This window comes from Trachypithecus francoisi, unplaced genomic scaffold (assembly GCF_009764315.1).
Source record: "Trachypithecus francoisi isolate TF-2019V2 unplaced genomic scaffold, Tfra_2.0 Lachesis_group12, whole genome shotgun sequence".
Lineage (NCBI taxonomy): Eukaryota > Metazoa > Chordata > Mammalia > Primates > Cercopithecidae > Trachypithecus > Trachypithecus francoisi.
Window position 1 is genome coordinate 103,911,027 of NW_022681457.1, and position 19,902 is coordinate 103,930,928.

The 19,902-nt window shown below is 38.3% G+C and overlaps 1 protein-coding gene across 19 annotated transcripts in view; it reads left to right on the plus strand.

Moving 5' to 3' along the window:
* EIF4G3 (eukaryotic translation initiation factor 4 gamma 3) overlaps nt 1-19,902 on the plus strand; it is a 382,044-nt gene that overhangs the window by 199,347 nt on the left and 162,795 nt on the right. For 8 of the 19 annotated variants that reach the window (XM_033227962.1, XM_033227974.1, XM_033227957.1 and 5 more), the window contains 5 exons: nt 6,360-6,380; nt 7,266-7,445; nt 8,053-8,167; nt 15,661-15,758; nt 19,118-19,240. In XM_033227962.1, the coding sequence (XP_033083853.1) occupies nt 6,360-6,380; nt 7,266-7,445; nt 8,053-8,167; nt 15,661-15,758; nt 19,118-19,240 (537 nt within the window). The remainder of the gene's footprint in view (nt 1-6,359; nt 6,381-7,265; nt 7,446-8,052; nt 8,168-15,660; nt 15,759-19,117; nt 19,241-19,902) is intronic. The other 11 variants (XR_004441055.1, XM_033227969.1, XM_033227975.1 and 8 more) reach the window with 2 other exon arrangements.

A 19,902-nucleotide genomic window follows, 5' to 3' on the forward strand; every position in this document is an offset into this window, starting at 1 on the left:
GATTACAGGCGTGAGCCACTGCTCCCGGCCCAGGTGCTACTTCTAATTCTAGTTCTCTTGCTGTTTCCACTATATCAGCACTTACTTCTACTGAAGTCTTGAATACCTCATAGTCATCCATGAGTATTGGAATCAGCTTCTTCCAAATGCTTGTTAATGTTGATATTTTGGCCTTCTCCCATGAATCACAAATGTTTCTTCCGTTCCCTTCCCTTCCCTTCTCTTCCCTTCCCTTCCCTGCCTTGCCCTGCCCTGCCCTGCCCTGCCCTACGTCAGCCTCCTAAGTAGCTGGGACTCCAGTCGGACACCACTGCATCCAGGAATGTTATTAATGGCATCAGCAATGGTGAATCCTTTCCAGGAAGTTTTTAATGTAGTTTGCCCAGAACCATCAGAGAAATCAGTATGTATGGCAGCTGTAGCCTTACAAAATATACTTCTTAAATAATAAGACTTGAAAATCAAAACAAATCCTTGATCCATAGGCTGCAGAGTAGATGTGTTAGCAGGCATGAAAGCAACATTAATCTCTGTATACATCTCCCTCAGAGCTCTTGGGTGACTAGGTGTTTTCCCAGCAAGCAGTAATATTTTGAAAGAAATCTAAGCTCTCTACAATGGCCTTAAAATAACCAGTAACCCATGCTGCCAACAGATGTGCTATCATTCTGGCTTTGTTGTTTTATTTATAGGGCATAGTCTGAGTAGATTTAGCATATTTCTTAAGGGCCCTAGGATTTTCCGGATAGTAAATAAGTACTGGCTTCAAATTAAAGTCACCAACTATATTAGCACCTAAAAGTCGAGTCAGCCTGTTGAATCTTTGAAGCTTTGATGCTAGGCATTGACTTCTCACTAGCTATGAAAGTCCTAGTTAGAGAGAAGTCAATGCATGACATCTTGTTTCAATAGATGGCTGTTTCATCTACACTTAAAATCTTGTGTTTAGTGTAGGCACTTTCATCAGTTATCTTGGCTGGATCTTCTGGATAACTTGAAGCAGTTTCTCCATAAGCACTTGCTGCTTCACCTTGCACTTTTATGTTATGGAGACAGCTGCTTTCATTAAACCTCATGAGCTAACCTCTGCTAGCTTCAAACTTTTCTTCTGTGGCTTTCTTACCTCTCAGCCTTCATAGAATTGAAATGAGAATTAGGAGTTTGCTTTGGATTACATTTTGGCTTAAGGGAATGTTGTAGCTGGTTTGATCTTCTATCCAAACTGCTCTCACTTTCTCCATACCAGCAATAAGGCTGTTTTGCTTTCTTATCATTTGTGTGTTCACTGGAGAGTAGCACTTTAAATTTCCTCCAAGAACTTATTCTTTGCATTTACAACTTGGCTTTTGAAGTAGCTCTCTGTCTATTTCAGCTTTTAACATGCCTTCCTCACTAAGTTTAGTCATTTATAGTTTTTATTTAAAGTGAGAGATGTAGCACAAGACCACATAGAGGCCACTGTTCAGTTATTAATTTAGATATAATGGCCTAACTTCAATATTATTGTGTCTGCTGAATAGGAAGGTCTAAGGAGAGGAGAAAGATGGGAGTGGCAGGGGACAACAGACAGTAGGTGGAGCAGTTAGAACACACACAACTGTCTTAAGTTTACTATCTTCTATGGGTGCAGTTCATGGTGCTCCCAGTTACAGTGATAACATAAAAGGTCAGGGATCACACATCACCATAACAGATATAATAATAATTTAAAAATTGAAATATTGCAGAGAATTTCTGTTATATAATTTATTGGGTGTTTTTGTCTTTTTGTGCTTTTACTGAGCAAAGTCATGAAAAATGGTATTTCATAATTACCAGCACGTTCAAACACCATTTGTTAGACATTTTTGATGAGGAAGCTTTGGGTAATGATATGAATTATTGCATCTTTAGAAGGATTTTTCGAGAGGAAACATTTTTTCTTCTGGCTTCTAGAGTGTTTCTGGGAAAGTAAGCAATTGTAAGTATGCTAAATTCAGCCTCTGTTTTAAAAGTATTCTATCTTGTTGGATCTGCCCAAAATACTGCCTCAAATGAGAGTTTTCACCTTCCTCTGTCATCCTCCTGGCGTATTAATAATAAATCCTTGAAAGGTGGAAGAATTAAAACAGATTGAAATGAAGTTTAGGAGGTGAATTTTATGTGCATGCATGGCTCTCTTTTCTCTGCCTAGCTCTTTGCAGGATTTTTATCAGTTACTTGGATAAGTGACATTTATGTCAGGTTTTCTAATGATTATGTAGTTTGACATTGTCATGCAATTGGTACAATCTGAAACGATGGGTTGTTTAGCCAGATAAATTTTCAAAGTTACCAACTACAAAATCCTCTATATGAGCTTCAAAACACAGTTGTAAGAGTACACACTGAAGTGAAGAACATGGCTTATTTAGCCAGGTTATGTATAAAGAGGATTTAAATGCTTTAAATGAGTGTCAGTACCAATCAGTAGTAAAATATGGTTGACAGAAGTGCTCCTGTGGTTCTTGGTTTCATTAATGGAATTGGAGCTGGCAGGAATCAGAGAGATATATTGCCCTTTCACTCAGGAACAAATTTTTTTTAGTGAGTGCCAAGTACATTCTGGGCAGACCCCACCTCGTTACCTTTGTGTTGGAACAAGATTGAAAGAAAAGATCAAGCTGGTTTGGGAATTAGAAATCTTGGTTGGAGGAACAGGATGCTAGGAGAGGGTTATGATTGGCTTGAAACAAAAAATAGTGGTGTGAAAATTGGCAGTAATGGCCCAGGCACGGTGGCTCATGCCTTTATAATCCCAGCACTTTGGGAGGCCAAGGTGGGTGAAAATTGTCAGTAATGACAATGTTCACATGACTTAGTGGTCTGTCACTTACAGAGAAGGATTAGACTTCTTTGTGGTTTTAGGGAAGGACATGAGACAAGTGGATAGGTGATATAGGGAGAAAAATTGGGGGTCAGTAGAAGGAAGAGTTTTACAGTGTTAGAACTCCATTTAATTTTGAAAAGAAATTGTATCTTAAGTTGCTAAAGTTTCATATTCCCAGTTGTATATTGTAAAAGATATTCAGACTTTTAAGTGGATGGTGAGACTAAATGGCTCCTTCCATTCAGGAGAGTTTGACTCTTAATGGTTGTTCATCACTCAGCTGAGAAGGAAAGAAATTTGAAGGATTGCAAGCAGTTTGGGAAAGCCCATTTATGCATTACTATTAAATTTAATTATGCATTTGTAATTGAATGGTTTGGGAGGAGTACAAAAAGGAGATTTTTTTTTTTTTTTCATTTCTAGTTACTACGGCTTTTCTAGAATCCTAGTGCGCGTGTGTGTGTGTGTGTGTAAGTGATCCTGTACTTTTAAGTGGAAAACACAAGCTCCAGATGGACTGTTGTTGTAAAAAGTATTAATGCAGTGAAGTTGAGCAAAAGTAAGTCTGTAAAATGGTATGCCAAGGATATGCTTTTAGCATATGAACAAGTTGCAGTCACTTTTTGGGAGACAGAGAATTAGAGTTGTGTAGGTAGAAGAAATTTGTTTTCTTGCATGATAAGCATGTATTTTGTGAAGTAACTTGATGGAAAATTTTTCTTACCAGGAATCAGTTATGGTTGAGGGACATGCCACCCATTAGTATAGTTGGATAAAGGTCCTGCCACATCCCTTCAGCATTTGTAAGGAAAAGATTTCTGCTGGTTTATTTAAAAATATGGGGGTATTCCATTTCATGAGAGGTAGTATGTGTAACAGTTAAAAGTACATGTCTATAACCTGACTGTGTTTTAGTTACAGATGGCAGGGGGCTTTCAGTGAGTTATATAATCTCCCTGTTCCTCAGTTTTTACATGTATCTTACGACTGTTAATAATAGTACTTGCCTTCAAGGTCATTTGTGAGCATGAGTTTATATATATATGTTGACCGGGCACGGTAGCTCACACCTGCAATCCCAGCACTTTGGGAGGTCAAGGTGGGCGGATCACGAGGTCAGGAGATCGAGACCATCTTGGCTAACACGGTGAAACCCTGTCTGTACTAAAAATAAAAAAATTTAGCTGGGCGTGGTGGCGGGCGCCTATAGTCCCAGCTACTCAAGAGGTTGAGGCAGGAGATTGAACCCGGGAGGTGGCGGTTGCAGTGAGCCGAGATCACGCCACTGCACTTCAGCCTGGTGACAGAGCAAGATTCTGTCTCAAAAAAAAAAAGTATGTGTATATATATATGTGTGTGTGTGTGTGTGTGTGTGTGTGTATGTAAAATGCTTAGGTTGGTGCTTTATAAATACATTTCTCTTTAGCTTCAAATCTGAATTCTTAGTGTATAAAAATTAGTATATTGGCCGGGCGCAGTGGCTCATGCTTGTAATCCCAGCACTTTGGTGGAGGCCAGGGTGGGTGGATCAGAAGGTCAGGTATTCCAGACCAGCCTAGCCAATATGGTGAAACACCGTCTGTACTAAAAATACAAAAATTAGCCAGGCATGGTGGCGGGCACCTATAGTCCCAGCTAGTCAGGAGGCTGAGGCAGGAGAATCGTTGAACCCAGGATGTGGAGGTTGCAGTGAGCCAAGATCATGCCACTGCACTCCAGCCTAGGCGGCAGAGTAAGACTCCATCTCCAAAAAAAAAAAAAAAAAAATTATTATATCAGTATAATCACATATTTAGTGGCTTTTTGGTTCAGCTATGTATTAGTATTAGGAATATCATTAGAAACACTTTTTACTTGAAAGTCACTGAGGAAAATAGTTTCATACTGTTCAGAAACCTTGAATAAGATGTAACCTCAGTTATTCTGGACAGGCTGATTAAAAGTTTCATCAGAACAGCTGGAAAATAGGGTAAGAAAAGATTTCATATACAGACTGTTAAAATTTTTGGAAAACATTGCCCGTATCTATTTTTCTTACTCTGCATAAGTTAATGGATTAGTTTTCTTTCTCCTCTCCTTACCAACCCCGTAACACCCTATTTATTCAGGCAACATAGGAATATTTTAACATTATTTGATGATAATGTTACCATAATGATCACCTGTGTTCATTTGATATGCCCTTTATCTTGGCTGGGCTGCCCTCTACAGTTGATTTCAAAGGATCTTTCAGTATGAAGATTTTACCCTCTGCCTGTGTTATTTAGTAATGCCCAATAAGTTGAACAGATAATGAGTCTTCTCTGCTTGAGGCTTGTATCATTTTTGTGGGTCCTGATATTAGCTACATTATAAAAATACTTAAGTTTGTTCCTGAAATGGTGTTTGCAGATCACATGCATTGATGCATAATAGATTCTCTCTGCTTGGTAATTAGGAGAAATGCAGTCAAGTGTTGGGAAGTTTACTGCTTTATTGTTCCTGTTAACAGCCAACAAAAAAAATGTTGTCACCAAAACTGTGTCAGTGGAGATAACTAGAAGATAGTTCCTGTAGTTGTAGTGCAGCCCAGGTTCCTACGTTACCAACTTTGCCTCCTGTGCTTTCTTTTCATCTCCATCACCTACTCTCTGTGGCCTGTCCCTTTGGTTTCCCCCATTTATTCCATTCTCCTGCTATACTTTTCTGGCTGTTGTTTTTCTGTGACTTAATTTCTTTAGGGCCTTCTTTGCCCTGGGGTATGAAGGCTGAATGGGGATGAGCCTTGGACACTAGATCCCAGTTCTTCCTTTGGAGCACAAAATGAAGTTACTTATACCGTCTCTGGGTAGCTTGATGCCTAAGAGTAGGACAGAATAGACCAGAGTGGGCCCAAAGGTCGAAGCTTGGCTTTATTTGGACTGATAGCAACAAATATTTTGCTGCTTAATTTATTTTGGTGCAAGACCATATTTTAAGATTGTTATTATAGTCCTCCATTTTAGAGCTGTAAATGCCCTCTTATGTACCTGATTAGTTAAAAAGAGCAAGCAAGTCTTTGTCATGAAGAGTCTAATATATATTGAAAAGTTTATTTCTTAGGACTTTTACAAAAATAACAAATGACACAGATGGCGAGTAGATCATAGAGATGCTAGACAATGCCAGATAATGAAATGGGTGCTCATGAGATCCAAGAGTAGGAACCAGTAATCACACAACTGTACTTGTGCCACCAAGCAGACATTTCCTTGCACACTGCTGTAACTTGTGGCTATTAATAATAGTTGAGGATTTTTGCCACTGGATTTCAGTTAAATGTGACTTGATTCTTTGATTCTATGTGTGATTAAATTCTCAAGTGAAGAACTGTCATTTTGATTTTCTAGTCTTCTTTCTTCTCCTATTATTACTAAATAGAAAGATACTTTTGTTGAGCTGCATGCTATGTCCTGTCCCTTCCAACTGATCTGTAAGCTTTTCCATTGGCTTTCTTTCTGTTTCCTGCTGCTTTCTTGCTTCATATTTGAAGGGAGGATTCAGACCTATCCAGGTAACAAACTACTGGTTCTGCATGGCCTCTTTATAACTCAGTCTGCTTATTATTATTACATTGAGATTGATTGCTAATGAATGGATACATTCACATTGGAAATTTACTATTGGTATATTGTTTCAAGGCTTTTAAGCCTGCAGTCAAAATTATAAATAACTACAGATACTGGTTGCCATTTTGAGAAATTTGAACTCTACTCATTCTAGACCATTCTTAGGCCTGTCTAGATTGTCCACTGTTATTACAAACTATTCTAGAAGGCTCAGTTTAGTATAGGATTGTGCCACCTTTTGGAGAGGAAAAAAACTGCGTAGTTCAGCATGTGACAACCCTACAGATGGTTTAATTTAGCTTGACCCTGATGGACTGGGTAAATATTTTATGATCAAAGAGATTCCTTCTTGTTCTAAGTATTTTATAAATTACTTGAGCAGCAGTCTTTTAGGAGACTACTTTTAATTTTTAATGAGTTGATAATGAACCACTTACTCTTTATCAGAGTCAGTTCTTTTATATAATAGAGAAATATCAGCTACCCCTTTTGTTATACTTTATTATACATATATGTGTATATATACACAGTATGTGTATATACATATATGTATGCATCTATACATATGTATATATACAGTCAGGTCGGAACTATCCTACTGTTTTCAAATATGTGATGATACTGATAAGAGCTCGCCCTCGTGTGGTGTATTTTTGGAAACCCAGCAATAGGTAATTTATTATTTTTATGCATATTGTATTTGTAATTCAAGTTGACCAGATTTTTATTAGTGAAGAAAAGGAGACAGTAAAATTTATATATTCCCCTTTGTAAAAAAAAAAAAGAAAAAAAAGAAAGAAAAAAAAATTTTTTTTTTCTCCCCTTCCCAGTTTTTCCAGAGGCCTCAAATACAGCCTCCTAGAGCTACCATCCCGAACAGCAGTCCATCCATTCGTCCTGGTGCACAGACACCCACTGCAGTGTACCAGGCTAATCAGCACATCATGATGGTTAACCATCTGCCCATGCCGTACCCAGTGCCCCAGGGGCCTCAGTACTGTATACCACAGGTAAAGTATCTTTGAGGCCTAGGTGGTCCAGCAGTAGAGTGGGAATAAACCCAGATTCTCATCAGAGGGAGCTGGGAGGATGAATTATGGCATTAGTTTTTGGTGACATGTGAACTGTTTTGTTGGTTACAAATTAGCCCTTTTGTGATTTTTTCATTATGCTATGTGAAGATATTTCTGCATCTGTTTACTTAAAATTTTTTAAAATGACAGAGAAATTGTTTTTATCTACTTGCTTTCTCCCTTCCACTCACCACAACCAACTGCTCTAAAATGGGCTCAGTGATTATGCTGTTCCTGAAATCGTTTAATGTCATTGAGAAGTTATCAGCCTGAGATTATTTTACAGTGAGCTGACGTCTGCCCGTGTGCTGATATGTTGTATGGCTTTACTAAGCTGCACCTTTCTCTTCATTCTCATTGTATCTTCATGGCAAGCAAGCATTTTGAATGTGTTTGACCCAATGGCTTTACCTCATTTAAATGATTCTCTTACACAGAGAACTTTACTTTCTGTAGTAAGCTACTTTTTTCTTATTATTATTTTATTATGGTTTTTGGCCCCAGAGACCATATTATTTATATGTTCATACTTTCTCTTTTCTAGTACCGTCATAGTGGCCCTCCTTATGTTGGGCCCCCACAACAATATCCAGTTCAACCACCGGGGCCAGGTCCTTTTTATCCGGGACCAGGACCTGGGGACTTCCCCAATGCTTATGGTAAGTAGAAAAAGTCAAGACATTTCTGCCAGTTTTTTGTGTTTGATTTTGTTGCTTGGTGGGTCAGTTTATACAATGAGGTTTAGTGGTAAGAAGGATTTTTAAATAACATGCTGCTAACAGTTCTTTCTTGAAAACTACTTCTCCCCCCCCCCCGCACCCCCCCCCCCCCCCCACCACCACCAAAATGGGAGTCTCGCTATGTTAGGCTGGTCTTCAACTCCTGGATTCAAGCAGTCATCCTGCCTTAGCTTCCCAAGTAGCTGGAACTACAGGCATATGCCAGTCTGCCCAACTTTAAAAGTAGTTTCTTGGCTGGGCGCGGTAGGTCATGGCTGTAATTCCAGCACTTTGGGAGGCCAAGGTGGGCAAGGAGATTGAGACCATCCTGGCTAACACGGTGAAACCCTGTCTCTACTAAAAATACAAAAAATTAGCCGGGTGTGGTGGCAGGCACCTGTAGTCCCAGCTACTCGGGAGGCTGAGGCAGGAGAATGGCTTGAACCCAGGAGGCGGAGCTTGTAGTGAGCTGAGATCGCGCCACTGCACTCCAGCCTGGGTGACAGAGCGAGACTCTGTCTCAGAAAAAAGAAAAGTTACTTTTTAGATGGTGGCTTACAAGAAAAGTATTATAGAAATATATTTAGCTAATGACACCTTCTTTACAAGCTGATAATTCTACTGGAAAGAATCATGTTTCAGAGTTCTGACATCTTCCACCAGTTCACTGTTACCTAGATTTTTACTGGAGTTTTGCCAATGGCGTGAATATACCTTATCTTCCTTTCACAATTTCTTTTTCTCCAAACATTTCGCACCATTTTCCACCTTAAAGATTTTGTTAATGTCTTTCTTACTAGAATGCAATTTCCATGAAAGTAGAGATTTTTGTTTTGTTCACTGCTATATCCCCAGCCCCTAGAACAGTGACTGGCAGGCACTTGGAGAATATACATGCCATAACTGAATATAACTCAGTGAACCTGTGGTTCTCTGCAAAATTGTGATAAGATCTATGGCATCGGGGAGGTTTTGGGTATTAGTTCCAATGAAAATGCCTTGAAAAATTAAAAGTGTTTTTTATTTAGAGAGAGCTGGGTTGCCAAGATTATATTTGGCATATGCGCCAGTGCTGAACTAAAAATGATAAAAATTACTTACTTCATTTAACAAATTTTTACTGCATGTTACATTTCTTTTATTCCATGGAAGGTGAATAATAAGGGATAAAATTAGTAGATAGTAGAAAAATTAAGTTTTGAGATTCAGTAAGTATTGATCTGTTATATTACCAACAAAGCAAAAACGTATTAAATAATCTTAATGTAACATGGTAACTTATCCATTAACCAGTTTCCTAAAATTGGGATTGTCTCAGTTAAGATTACAGCAGAATTGATTTGATTCAAGTAGTCCAAGAAGGTTTTTCTTCAGTTTTGAGGTGAAATAGGCAAAGCATCCAAATGTTCTGCGGCTTTACTTCTTTTAGAGAAGGGAAAAGCTTTCTGTTACCTTGGTTGATATTGTCTTGGGAAACTGCTATTTCAAAGTGATATGCAGTAGTCTTCACTTATCCTCAGGGAATACATTCCAAAACCTCCAGTGGATGTCTGAAATCTGAGATAGTACGCTATATATACCATGGGTTTTTTTTTAAAGCTGATAAAAGGGCTGCTAAGAGACTAATTGGCATATAGCATTTACAGCATGGATACACTGGATAAAGGGATGATTCACATCCCTGGTGACATGAAGCAGGACAGTGCAAGATTTTATCATGCTATTCAGAATGGCTTGCAATTTAAATCTTATGAATTGTTAATTTCTTCAGGACTCTTTTGTTTTAATATTTTCAGACCATGATTGACTGCAGGTAACTGAAATTGCAGATAAGGGATTAATACTGCATTTTATATAACCTTACTAAATGTCTCAAATATGTTTATTTAACTCAGCTTTATTAAGTTGTATCATGATTATGAAATTTGATATTTTCAGAACAGTAATGTGTTACATATATGTGAGTTTAAAAGTTACACAATATATATAGATATATCACCCAATTTTCGATAGCATATTGCAGGTGCTGTTGAATATTCCTTGTGTAATCCTTGGGCTTACCTTTGTCACCATTTTTATGTAATTTTAGTGCCTTTATTCTAGGTCCTTATTCTGAAAACTTAAATCCAAGTGATAATTTTTAAGAGTAACAATGGGCCGGGTGCGGTGGCTCACGCCTGTAATCCCAGCACTTTGGGAGGCCAAGGCGGGCGAATCACAAGGTCAGGAGATCGAGACCACAGTGAAGCCCCATCTCTACTAAAAATACAAAAATTAGCCAGGCACGGTGGCAGGCGCCTGTAGTCCCAGCTACTCAGGAGGCTGAGGTAGGAGAGTGGCATGAACCCAGGAGGCGGAGGTTGCAGTGAGTCGAGATTGCGCCACTGCACTCCAGCCTGGGTGACAGAGCGAGACTCCGTCTCAAAAAAAAAGAAAAGATTGTTACTATCTACAATTTTTTTAATAGAAAATGGATTATTATTCAGCATAAATATGCTAAAATGGACAGTATCTCCCTTTAATTTCTGTGTTGCAAAGGGAATGCAATTAGTCTTCTAATTTACAAAATCATTTTTAAAGATGTCTTACTGAATTGTAACCTGCTTTTTACTTAGCGATTGTGCAAATCACTTTACTCGGAAAATGTCATCATTAAATTTCCTGCTGTAAGTCTGTGCCAGCCCTCTTTATTGCTGTTAATACTATTGTATAATATGTATAGAAACAGTAATGATGAGTTCACTGATAGGGACATAATGTGCAGATTTGAATATACAATATTATAACATTTTGGCTTTATTTCTATTAGATATATACCATTTTTATTCATTTTTATGAAAAAGCAGTATATTGAGGTATAATTGTATCTCAGATATTATTGATGTCTGTTCCCTTTCATAGATATGCTTTCTTCCCCAGTAAATTCTCATGCAGATCCAGTAGACATCAAGTGGGCAGTTTATCATCTAGATTAAAATATTAGTTTCTCTAGTTTTCTTCATATTAGAAAAACAATTTTAAAATATTTCATTATGAAAGAAAGTAAATTAATGATAAAAATTTAAATAGGCTGGGCGTAGTGGCTCGGCCTGTAATCCCAGCACTTTGGGAGGCCAAGGCAGGTGGATCACAAGGTCAGGAGTTCGAGATCAGCCTGGCCAACATGATGAAACCCCGTCTCTACTTAAAATACAAAAATTAGCTGGTTGTGGTGGCAGACACCTGTAATCCCAGCTACTCAGGAGGCTGAGGCAGAAGAATTGCTTGAACCCAGGAAGCGGAGGTTGCAGTGAGCGGAGATCATGCCACTGCACTCCAGCCTGGGTGACAGAGCGAGACTCCGTCTAAAAAAAAAAAAAAAATTAAATAATACAGAGTGCATAAAGTTGAAATAGCCAGTTTCTCTCCCTTCCCACCCTTTAAAGAAATAACTTTTAACAGTTTGATATGTATTTTTTATTTATATTTAACAAATTTTTTAAACTAAAATCGACACAGAATAGTTATAGTAGTCTAAATAATAGAACTTCCTCCTTATTTTTTTCCTCTCATACTATATTTATGGGCATCTTTCTATTTCATTATCTATAGAACTTCTCTCATTTCTTTTAAAAGCTACATAATATTCTCTTTTTGGAATGAATCATAATTTATGATACATAATTTTTTGTACTTTAGTAGAGATGGTGTTTCACCGTGTACCAAGGCTGGTCTCGAACTCCTGAGCTCAGGCATGAGCCACTGTGCCTGGCCATGTTTATTACTGTTTCTGTGGAAAATTCAAGGTTTTCAACTTTTCTTAGAAGACAGGCAGTGTGCTAATTACTTTGTGGAATACAGATATTAAGATACTCTTCCTGCCATTCAGTTTCTTATAGTAAGTCTGTTACATATTGTGCTTAGGTTTAAACAATGAGAAGAAATCTAAATATTGACTGCAGCATTGGTTTCACATCATAGACAAGTAAAATGAATTAAAAGTAGAGTAAAATAAAGTAGAAGACACACATGACTATTAAATTTATAATTTTGCCAAGAAGACCTTTAAAGAAAACTGCCATTTGCTGCCAGTATCATTTCACATTTTAACAACAAAAGTGTAGGACTGAAATCATCAAATAGGAGTAGTCCTTTATACAAATTTTAAGTTGTTAAACCTCTGTGTGTTTGTATTTCATGATTGTTACTGTATTAATTTTGCAATATGTCATTGACACTTTTTATATATACTGAGGTTTGGGAAACTGATTTAGAACTGGGATCAGTAAACTTTTTTTTCAGTAAAGGGCTAGACAGTAATAATTCAGGTTTTGCAGGCTGTGTGGTCTCTGTTGCAGCTGTTCAGCTGTGCCACTGTGATGTAAAATCAGCCATAGACAGTTGATAAACTACTGTACATGGGTGTTTTCCAATAAAACTTTATTAAAAAAATAAATAATGGTGGGCTTGATTTGGCTCTTAGACTGTAGTTGACAGATCCTTGATACAGACAAATGTACTTCATTCCGTGCATAAGAAATCTGAGGTCCAGAGATGTTAATTAACTTACCTAATTAATAAATGATATGCAAAAATGACTCACATTTCTAGTAGAATAAAAACGTTTTTAAATGTTTCTGACTAGCTTATTATAAATATTATATATTTATAATAATATACTATTATTTGGTAGGGCAGATTTTCTACTCTGCTAGAGTTCACAGTTAAGAAGACTTAATGCTTTGCTCATTGCATTTAATTCCACTATATTGAGATTATGTTGTTCTGCCATATTTATTGGATTAATGTGATATAGCAGGCTCTTCCCCAATCATGTTGGCTCAAAATTGTTTCATGAGAAGAATCTAGGTTTTTTTTTTTTTAAGAGATCACCTTTTGGATCTTATCTCACTTACCTCAAAAAATATGGTGAAGTGAGCAGATTGTGTTGCTTGCCTGGCAGCATTTAAAACCAATTTTGGTGGTCTGTTTTCTGAATTAATTTCTGAGTCAATGACATAATAAAGTAGTACATAATTGCTAATTTAAGCTGTGCTTTGAGAATAGTTTACTCATTGTTAAGAGGATGACTGAGTTTTGTTTTGTTTTTTTTTTTTTTGGTCTTTTTACATCGAACTTACTGAAACCGTAGTCATGCCCTCTGCATAGATCTTTTCCAAATCTGATTCAGCAAACCTGATTGATACCTACAGAATTCTGATACCGCAAATCATAGTGCTTCCAACAACTTTACACTTGAAAAGTGTTATGGTGGTAGTGGGGATGTTGATGGTGATAATGAAAGTGGGCCAACCTTATTTGACTGTTTGCTTAGTACCTGTGTTAACTACCCTCCCCCTCGTACATATTTTTTTGCTTCTTGTTACAGTGAATCAATTATCCGTGTTCCTATGGAAAGCCAATCTTGTATGTGTGTGCTGGATCCCGTCCTATACCCATTTAAGGCTATTACTCTAGCAATTCTTTCTATCCCACATTGACAATTTTCCCCACTTCCTCTGCTGGATTAGTGTCGTCTGTATATAGGCACACTGTTTCATTGACGTATTAAGGGAAGTTTTTTTGATTCCATATTTTTGTCCAGCTATAGCTGTATTTTTCTGCTTTTCTTTTACAGCAAAATTTTTTAAGGAAAATGTTTATACTCCTGGTGTTCATTTTCTGCCTTCTCTTTAACTATTGAACCCACTCAAATCAGGCTTCACGCTCTTCACTTCTCTGCCCAAACAACTTTTGTCAAGGTCACTGGTGATTTGTACTTTGAAAAATCTTATTTGACTTCTTCAGCACCATTTGATGTGGTTAAGCACAGCCCTCATTCCTTTTTTTTTTTTTTTGAGACGGAGTCTCGTTCTGTCACCCAGGCTGGAGTGCAGTGGCCGGATATCAGCTCACTGCAAGCTCCGCCTCCCGGGTTCATGCCATTCTCCTGCCTCAGCCTCCTGAGTAGCTGGGACTACAGGTGCCCGCCACCTCGCCTGGCTAGTTTTTTGTATTTTTTAGTAGAGACGAGGTTTCACCGTGTTAGCCAGGATGGTCTTGATCTCCTGACCTCGCGATCCACCCTTCTCGGCCTCCCGAAGTGCTGGGATTACAGACTTGAGCCACCGCGCCCGGCCGCACAGCCCTCATTCTTGAATAGTTTTCTGGATTTCAGCCACTACCTTGGTTTTCATCTCTTTGGCTGGAGTTTTCTCAATTTCTGTGACCTCTAACAGACGTGGAATGCCTCAAGATTTAACCACTGGGCTTCTTTTCTATCTGTATTCATTTCCTGAGTTACCTAGTCATGTTTAAATGTTGTTTATATTCTGTCAATTCCCAAATGGATAACTGTAACTCATACCTATCCTCTGACTCCAGATTTGTGTCACTTTCTAACCACTTGATCTGTGTTTGAAGATCTGATAAGCATCCGAAACTTGCCCTGTCTAAAACTGAACTCTTGATTTTTCTGCCCCAAATTCTATTACTTCAGTTTTCCTCATCTTAGTAAATAGTACCTCTGTTCTTTCACTTGCTCAGGCATAAAACTGAAAGAGTTTTCCTTGAGTCTTCTTTCTCTCACACCAGTATCCGATTCATCAGCATATCTATAGGCTCTACCTTCAAACCATCCAGTATTTGACCCCTTCTCCACACCTCTACTCCGAACACTTTGGCTTGATAGTAATTATAATGATAGTCTTAATTTTTGAAAGTTAAAAACAGCTCATTGTGAGTACAAGGAGTGGGGGAAGAAGATAATTTCAGGCAGATGGGCAGTATAGTCAAAGTCGAAGAGTTTGGTGTACTCAAAGGATAGGAGTTAGGAGTAGGTTATAGCTAGAACAAAGATGTGGATTCAAGAATGATAGAAAATGTAGTTTGGAACCTGGATTCTAAGTATCTGGACTTCATCTTTAGGCCATACGTTCTCAGCCTTTTTTCCACACCAGTATTAGGAAATTTGCTAATTTTATGTACCTCCGTATGGCAGTAGTTCCCCATGAGTAAGGAGAAGAATTAGATCACCCCTACTTTCCAAGATAATCAGATATATTCCCTTCTGTCCCTGTCAAAACCCATAAACAGACATACGCATACACCCTTGTGTGAGAGTCATGGTTGCATGTGGTAAGCCTCAGAATAATATTTTTTAAAAGCAACACTATAGCATGATCCATGTTTTAGAAAGATAACTGTGGTGTGGATCTGTAGGAACCAGGTATTTAGTGGTTTGTGAATGTTTGAAGACATTATATATTTTGGAAATAATTTCTTGACCACTTCAGTAACCGGAGGAGAGCTAGTGGAAAAAGATGATGAAGAATGCTGAGTGTTTTTGTTTTTACCCTTTTAAAGGGATTGTGCAGAGACACAGTGTCATTGATTGTTCTCTAGTGTTTGACAAAATACCTGAATGCCTATTTAATCTTTTTCTAACTTCTCAGGAACGCCTTTTTACCCAAGTCAGCCAGTGTATCAGTCCGCACCTATCATAGTGCCTACTCAGCAACAGCCGCCTCCAGCCAAGAGAGAGAAAAAAACTGTAAGAGATCTTTATTACTTTTTCTTATTTTAAATCTAAAATCTATTCACTTATCAGATAAGTTTACTTAGTCATTATTCATTTCAATTCACAAATTACTGTGCCTTTTAAAATTTATTTTTATTTGTTTATTCTTCCCTTATATTCACACCACTTCACCTGGAGGATTTGTATGGGCATGTAATTAGAAGTTGTTCATACCGTCGGCATAATATCATCTTTAATTATTCACTGAGCTAGGTATGCCACATGACAACATGTGCTCCACCTTTAGAACTGGGAGGGTTTCGTGGGCTAAGGTTTTACTCAGTGTGAGGAATTTAAGCTCAGTTCTCACATCTAGACTCTTCTTTAATACCAGTCTTTTTTTTTTTTTTTTTTTTTGAGATGGAGTCTCACTCTAGCCCAAGCTGGAGTGCAGTGGTGGGATCTCAGCTCAACTGCACCCTCTGCTTGAGGGTGAGCCTCGGCTCAAGCGATTCTCATGCCTCAGCCTCTTGAGTAGTTGGGACTACAGGCACAAGCCACCAGGCCTGGCTAATTTTTTGTATTTTAGTAGAGGTGGGGTTTTGCCATGTTGCCCAGGGTGATCTCGAACTCCTAAGCTTAGGCAGTCTGCCCACCGTGGGCCCCCAAAGTGCTGGGATTATAGGTGTGAACCACTGTGCCTGGCCAACACCAGTCTTAATCAGCTCAAGTATGAATTGACAGAAGAAAAAAACAGCACAAGAGAAAAAGAACTGAGATATTAAGGATAGCAAGAAAAGTCCTTCCTGTGGAATAGATATCTTTTAATAAACAAAAAACAGAGTTTAGAAAATGTATTCTAATTGTTTTTTATAATTTATAGGGACTTTGTGTCTAATGAGGCAGGCTCAAGAGAATTGGAGTGTAGTAACATAAAAGTCAAATGGCAGAAAACTTGTAGAAGAGTGGCTTGCAATTTCTTACCCAACAGAACACACAAAATGGGTGATCTTTATATTCAAGAGAGACTCCCACATTCACAGACAGGTGGGGTGACTTATAGCAATACTCTTGAATTACTGTAACTTAATAAAAATTAATGAGGTTCAGGCCCGGTGCAGTGGCTCACACCTGTAACCCTAATACTTTGGAGGCCGAGATGGGTAGATCACTTGAGGTAAGGAGTTCGAGACCAGCCTGGCCAACATGGAGAAAACCCATCTTTACTAAAAATACAAAAATTAGCCAGGTGTGGAGGCTCACGCCTGTAATTCCAGCTACTCGGGAGACTGAGGCACGAGAATCACTTGAAACTGGGAGGGGGAGGTTGCAGTGAGATCACACCCCTGCATTCCAGCCTAGGCGACAGTGTGAAACTGTATCTCAAGTAAACAAACAAGAAAATAATAATGAGGTTCAAGACTTTGGTTTAAAACTTGTTTTTATTATTAGAAACAAATTACTTGTGCTTATATCATAATGAACAGCACATGACAATGTATCATGACACTACAGTCAGGAAACTATATGCTTTGGTAATGTTGAATCAGCATGATAGAAGTTGGACTTGAAGAACACTCTCAGAATGCAGAAAAATGAATAGAAGAAATAATGAAACTAGAAGACGGTAGTTACAGATGTTTCTAAAGAAGAAAGTAGAATAAATGAATTAAAGCTATACTTAAAAGAATGTTAGAAATAGTTTTCCATACCTGAACAATAGCTGGCATTAGAAGTCTTAATTGAAGGACTCCCCTAAAAGCTTCCAGATCCAGGTAGTTCATTAGTGAATTCCTTAAAATTCTCAAGAAGTGTGGACTGCCTTGATTAAGGTATGGTGATAGTGAACAACAGTGGTCCTTTATATCTTAGCATTCTCCCAGAATACAATGCCTAGACGCAGACACTTATCTCCTTTACAGCACCAACGCCACTGACATCTGTAAGCATAGGGTAGCGTTTAAAAAAATTAAAATAAGACCATACACACTTCTGTGCTTATTGCATTTTTTTACCTACCAGCACATCTTAATGATTATTCTGTGTCAGTTCATGTAGATCTGCCTCATTCTTTTTTTTTTTGAGACAAAGTCTTGCTCTTGTCCCCCAGACTGGAGTGCAATGGTGCCATCTCATCTCACTGCAACGTCCGCCTCCCGTGTTCAAGTGATTCTCCTGCCTCAACCTCCTGAGTAGCTGGGATTATAGGTGCCTGCCACTGCACCTGGCTAATTTTTGTATTTTTATTAGAGACGGAGTTTCACCATGTTGGCCAGGCTGGTCTCAAACTCCTGACCTCAGGTCATCCGCCCACCTCGGCCTCCCAAAGTGATGGGATTACAGGTGTGAGCCCGGCCAGATCTGCCTCATTCTTTTTACTGACTGTTAAGTGTTTAATTATAAGGACCTAAGATAATTTTTATTTTTTTGAAACGGAGTCTTGCCCTGTTGCCCAGGCTGGAGTGCAGTGGCATGATCTTGGCTTACTGCAACCTCCGCCTCTCGGGTTCAAGTGATTCTCTCGCCTCAGCCTCCTGAGTAGCTGAGACTACAGGCATGTGCCACCACGTCTGGCTAATTTTTTGTATTTTCAGTAGAGACGGAGTTTCACTGTGTTAGCCAGGTTGGTCTCGATCCCCTGACCTTGTGAGCCACCGTGCCTGGCTGACGTAAGATAATTTTTGAGCTATTCTGTTCTCGATCAACCTTTTTCCAGTCTTTGCTGGAAAGGCATGATTGCAGTCAGCATTATTACATAGTATATAAGGTTGTTTTAAGGATAAATTATTCCTAACTTGTAGGGTATTTATATTTTTTATTTTGGTAAAGAACTTCAGAGAATCATTTACAGCATTTAAAACTGTATTCTAGGCCAGGTGCCGTGGTCCACGCCTGTAATCCTCGCATGGGAGGATGAGGCACAAGAATTGCTTGAACCTGGGTGGCGGAGGTTGCAGTGAGCTGACTTCACGCCACTGCATTCCAGCCTGGGTGACAGAGCGAGACTGTCTCAAAAAAAAAAAAAAAAAAAAGAACTTTTATCTATGCAGTAACTTTCATATATTAAAAGTATTTTATGAAACTTATATGGTAAATAAAATCAGTCCAACAGGTTCTTACAAAGCAAGTATAAATATTAGTAGTTTGCCTTTTTGACCTAGAAATCCAGCCAGTTAGGTTTCATTTTAGCTTGTTATTCTAATTAGTTCATGTCAGAGCTAATGGCCTACATTTATATGATGGATCTGTGATTGAAATAAAGTCAAATGTGGTGATTATCACCTTTGATATTTGACAGGTTTCCCAGTTTGCACCTTTAACTCACTCATATGCCTGTAAATTTGCTACATAGACACTCATCTGTACATATGCCATTTTATTTAACCTTATAGATAAGAATTCGGGATCCAAACCAGGGAGGTAAAGACATAACAGAGGAGATTATGTCTGGAGGTGGCAGCAGAAATCCTACTCCACCCATAGGAAGACCCACGTCCACACCTACTCCTCCTCAGGTAAGACCTAGTGAGTTGTAATGGATGGCACTATTTGTTCACTAACCTCTACTGAATTCTTCTTTCTTCTATGGCCACTTTCTGTACTTTTCATTTCCATCAGTTGTCTTGCAGCCTCGAATATCTAAATGGTATTTAAACAGACATGTTTTTTTCTCTTTGCAAATTATAATATTTTAAATTTTTATTGGTAATATATTTATGTATTGTTTTCACAATCAGCGCACAGGTGAGGTGCTGCCACTCTTCTTAATGAACTATTGCATGATACCAAAAGGAGCTGTATTCTTGTGAAAACCTCATCATTAAATGAGTATTTCATATCATGGAACCTTAGGATTTAAGTGCTGCACACTTTGTTAATGCAAACATTAAGGTTGAGAATTTAACATTTTACCAAACAGTGTTGCTTGATATGATTGCCTGTGTTGAGAGCATGTTAGGACGTATAACAGGTATACTTCTTACATTTTAGAACTACATAAATGAGCTTCTTGAGTGGAGAGTGTCTTCTTTAATTATAGTCATCTCTTGTTATCCTCAGGGGATTTGTTCAAAGAAGCCCCCTCCCCAGTACCAAAATTCATGGTTGTTCAAGTTCGTTATGTAAAATGGCATAGTACTTGCATATAAACAGTGCACCTCTTCCCATATACTTAAAT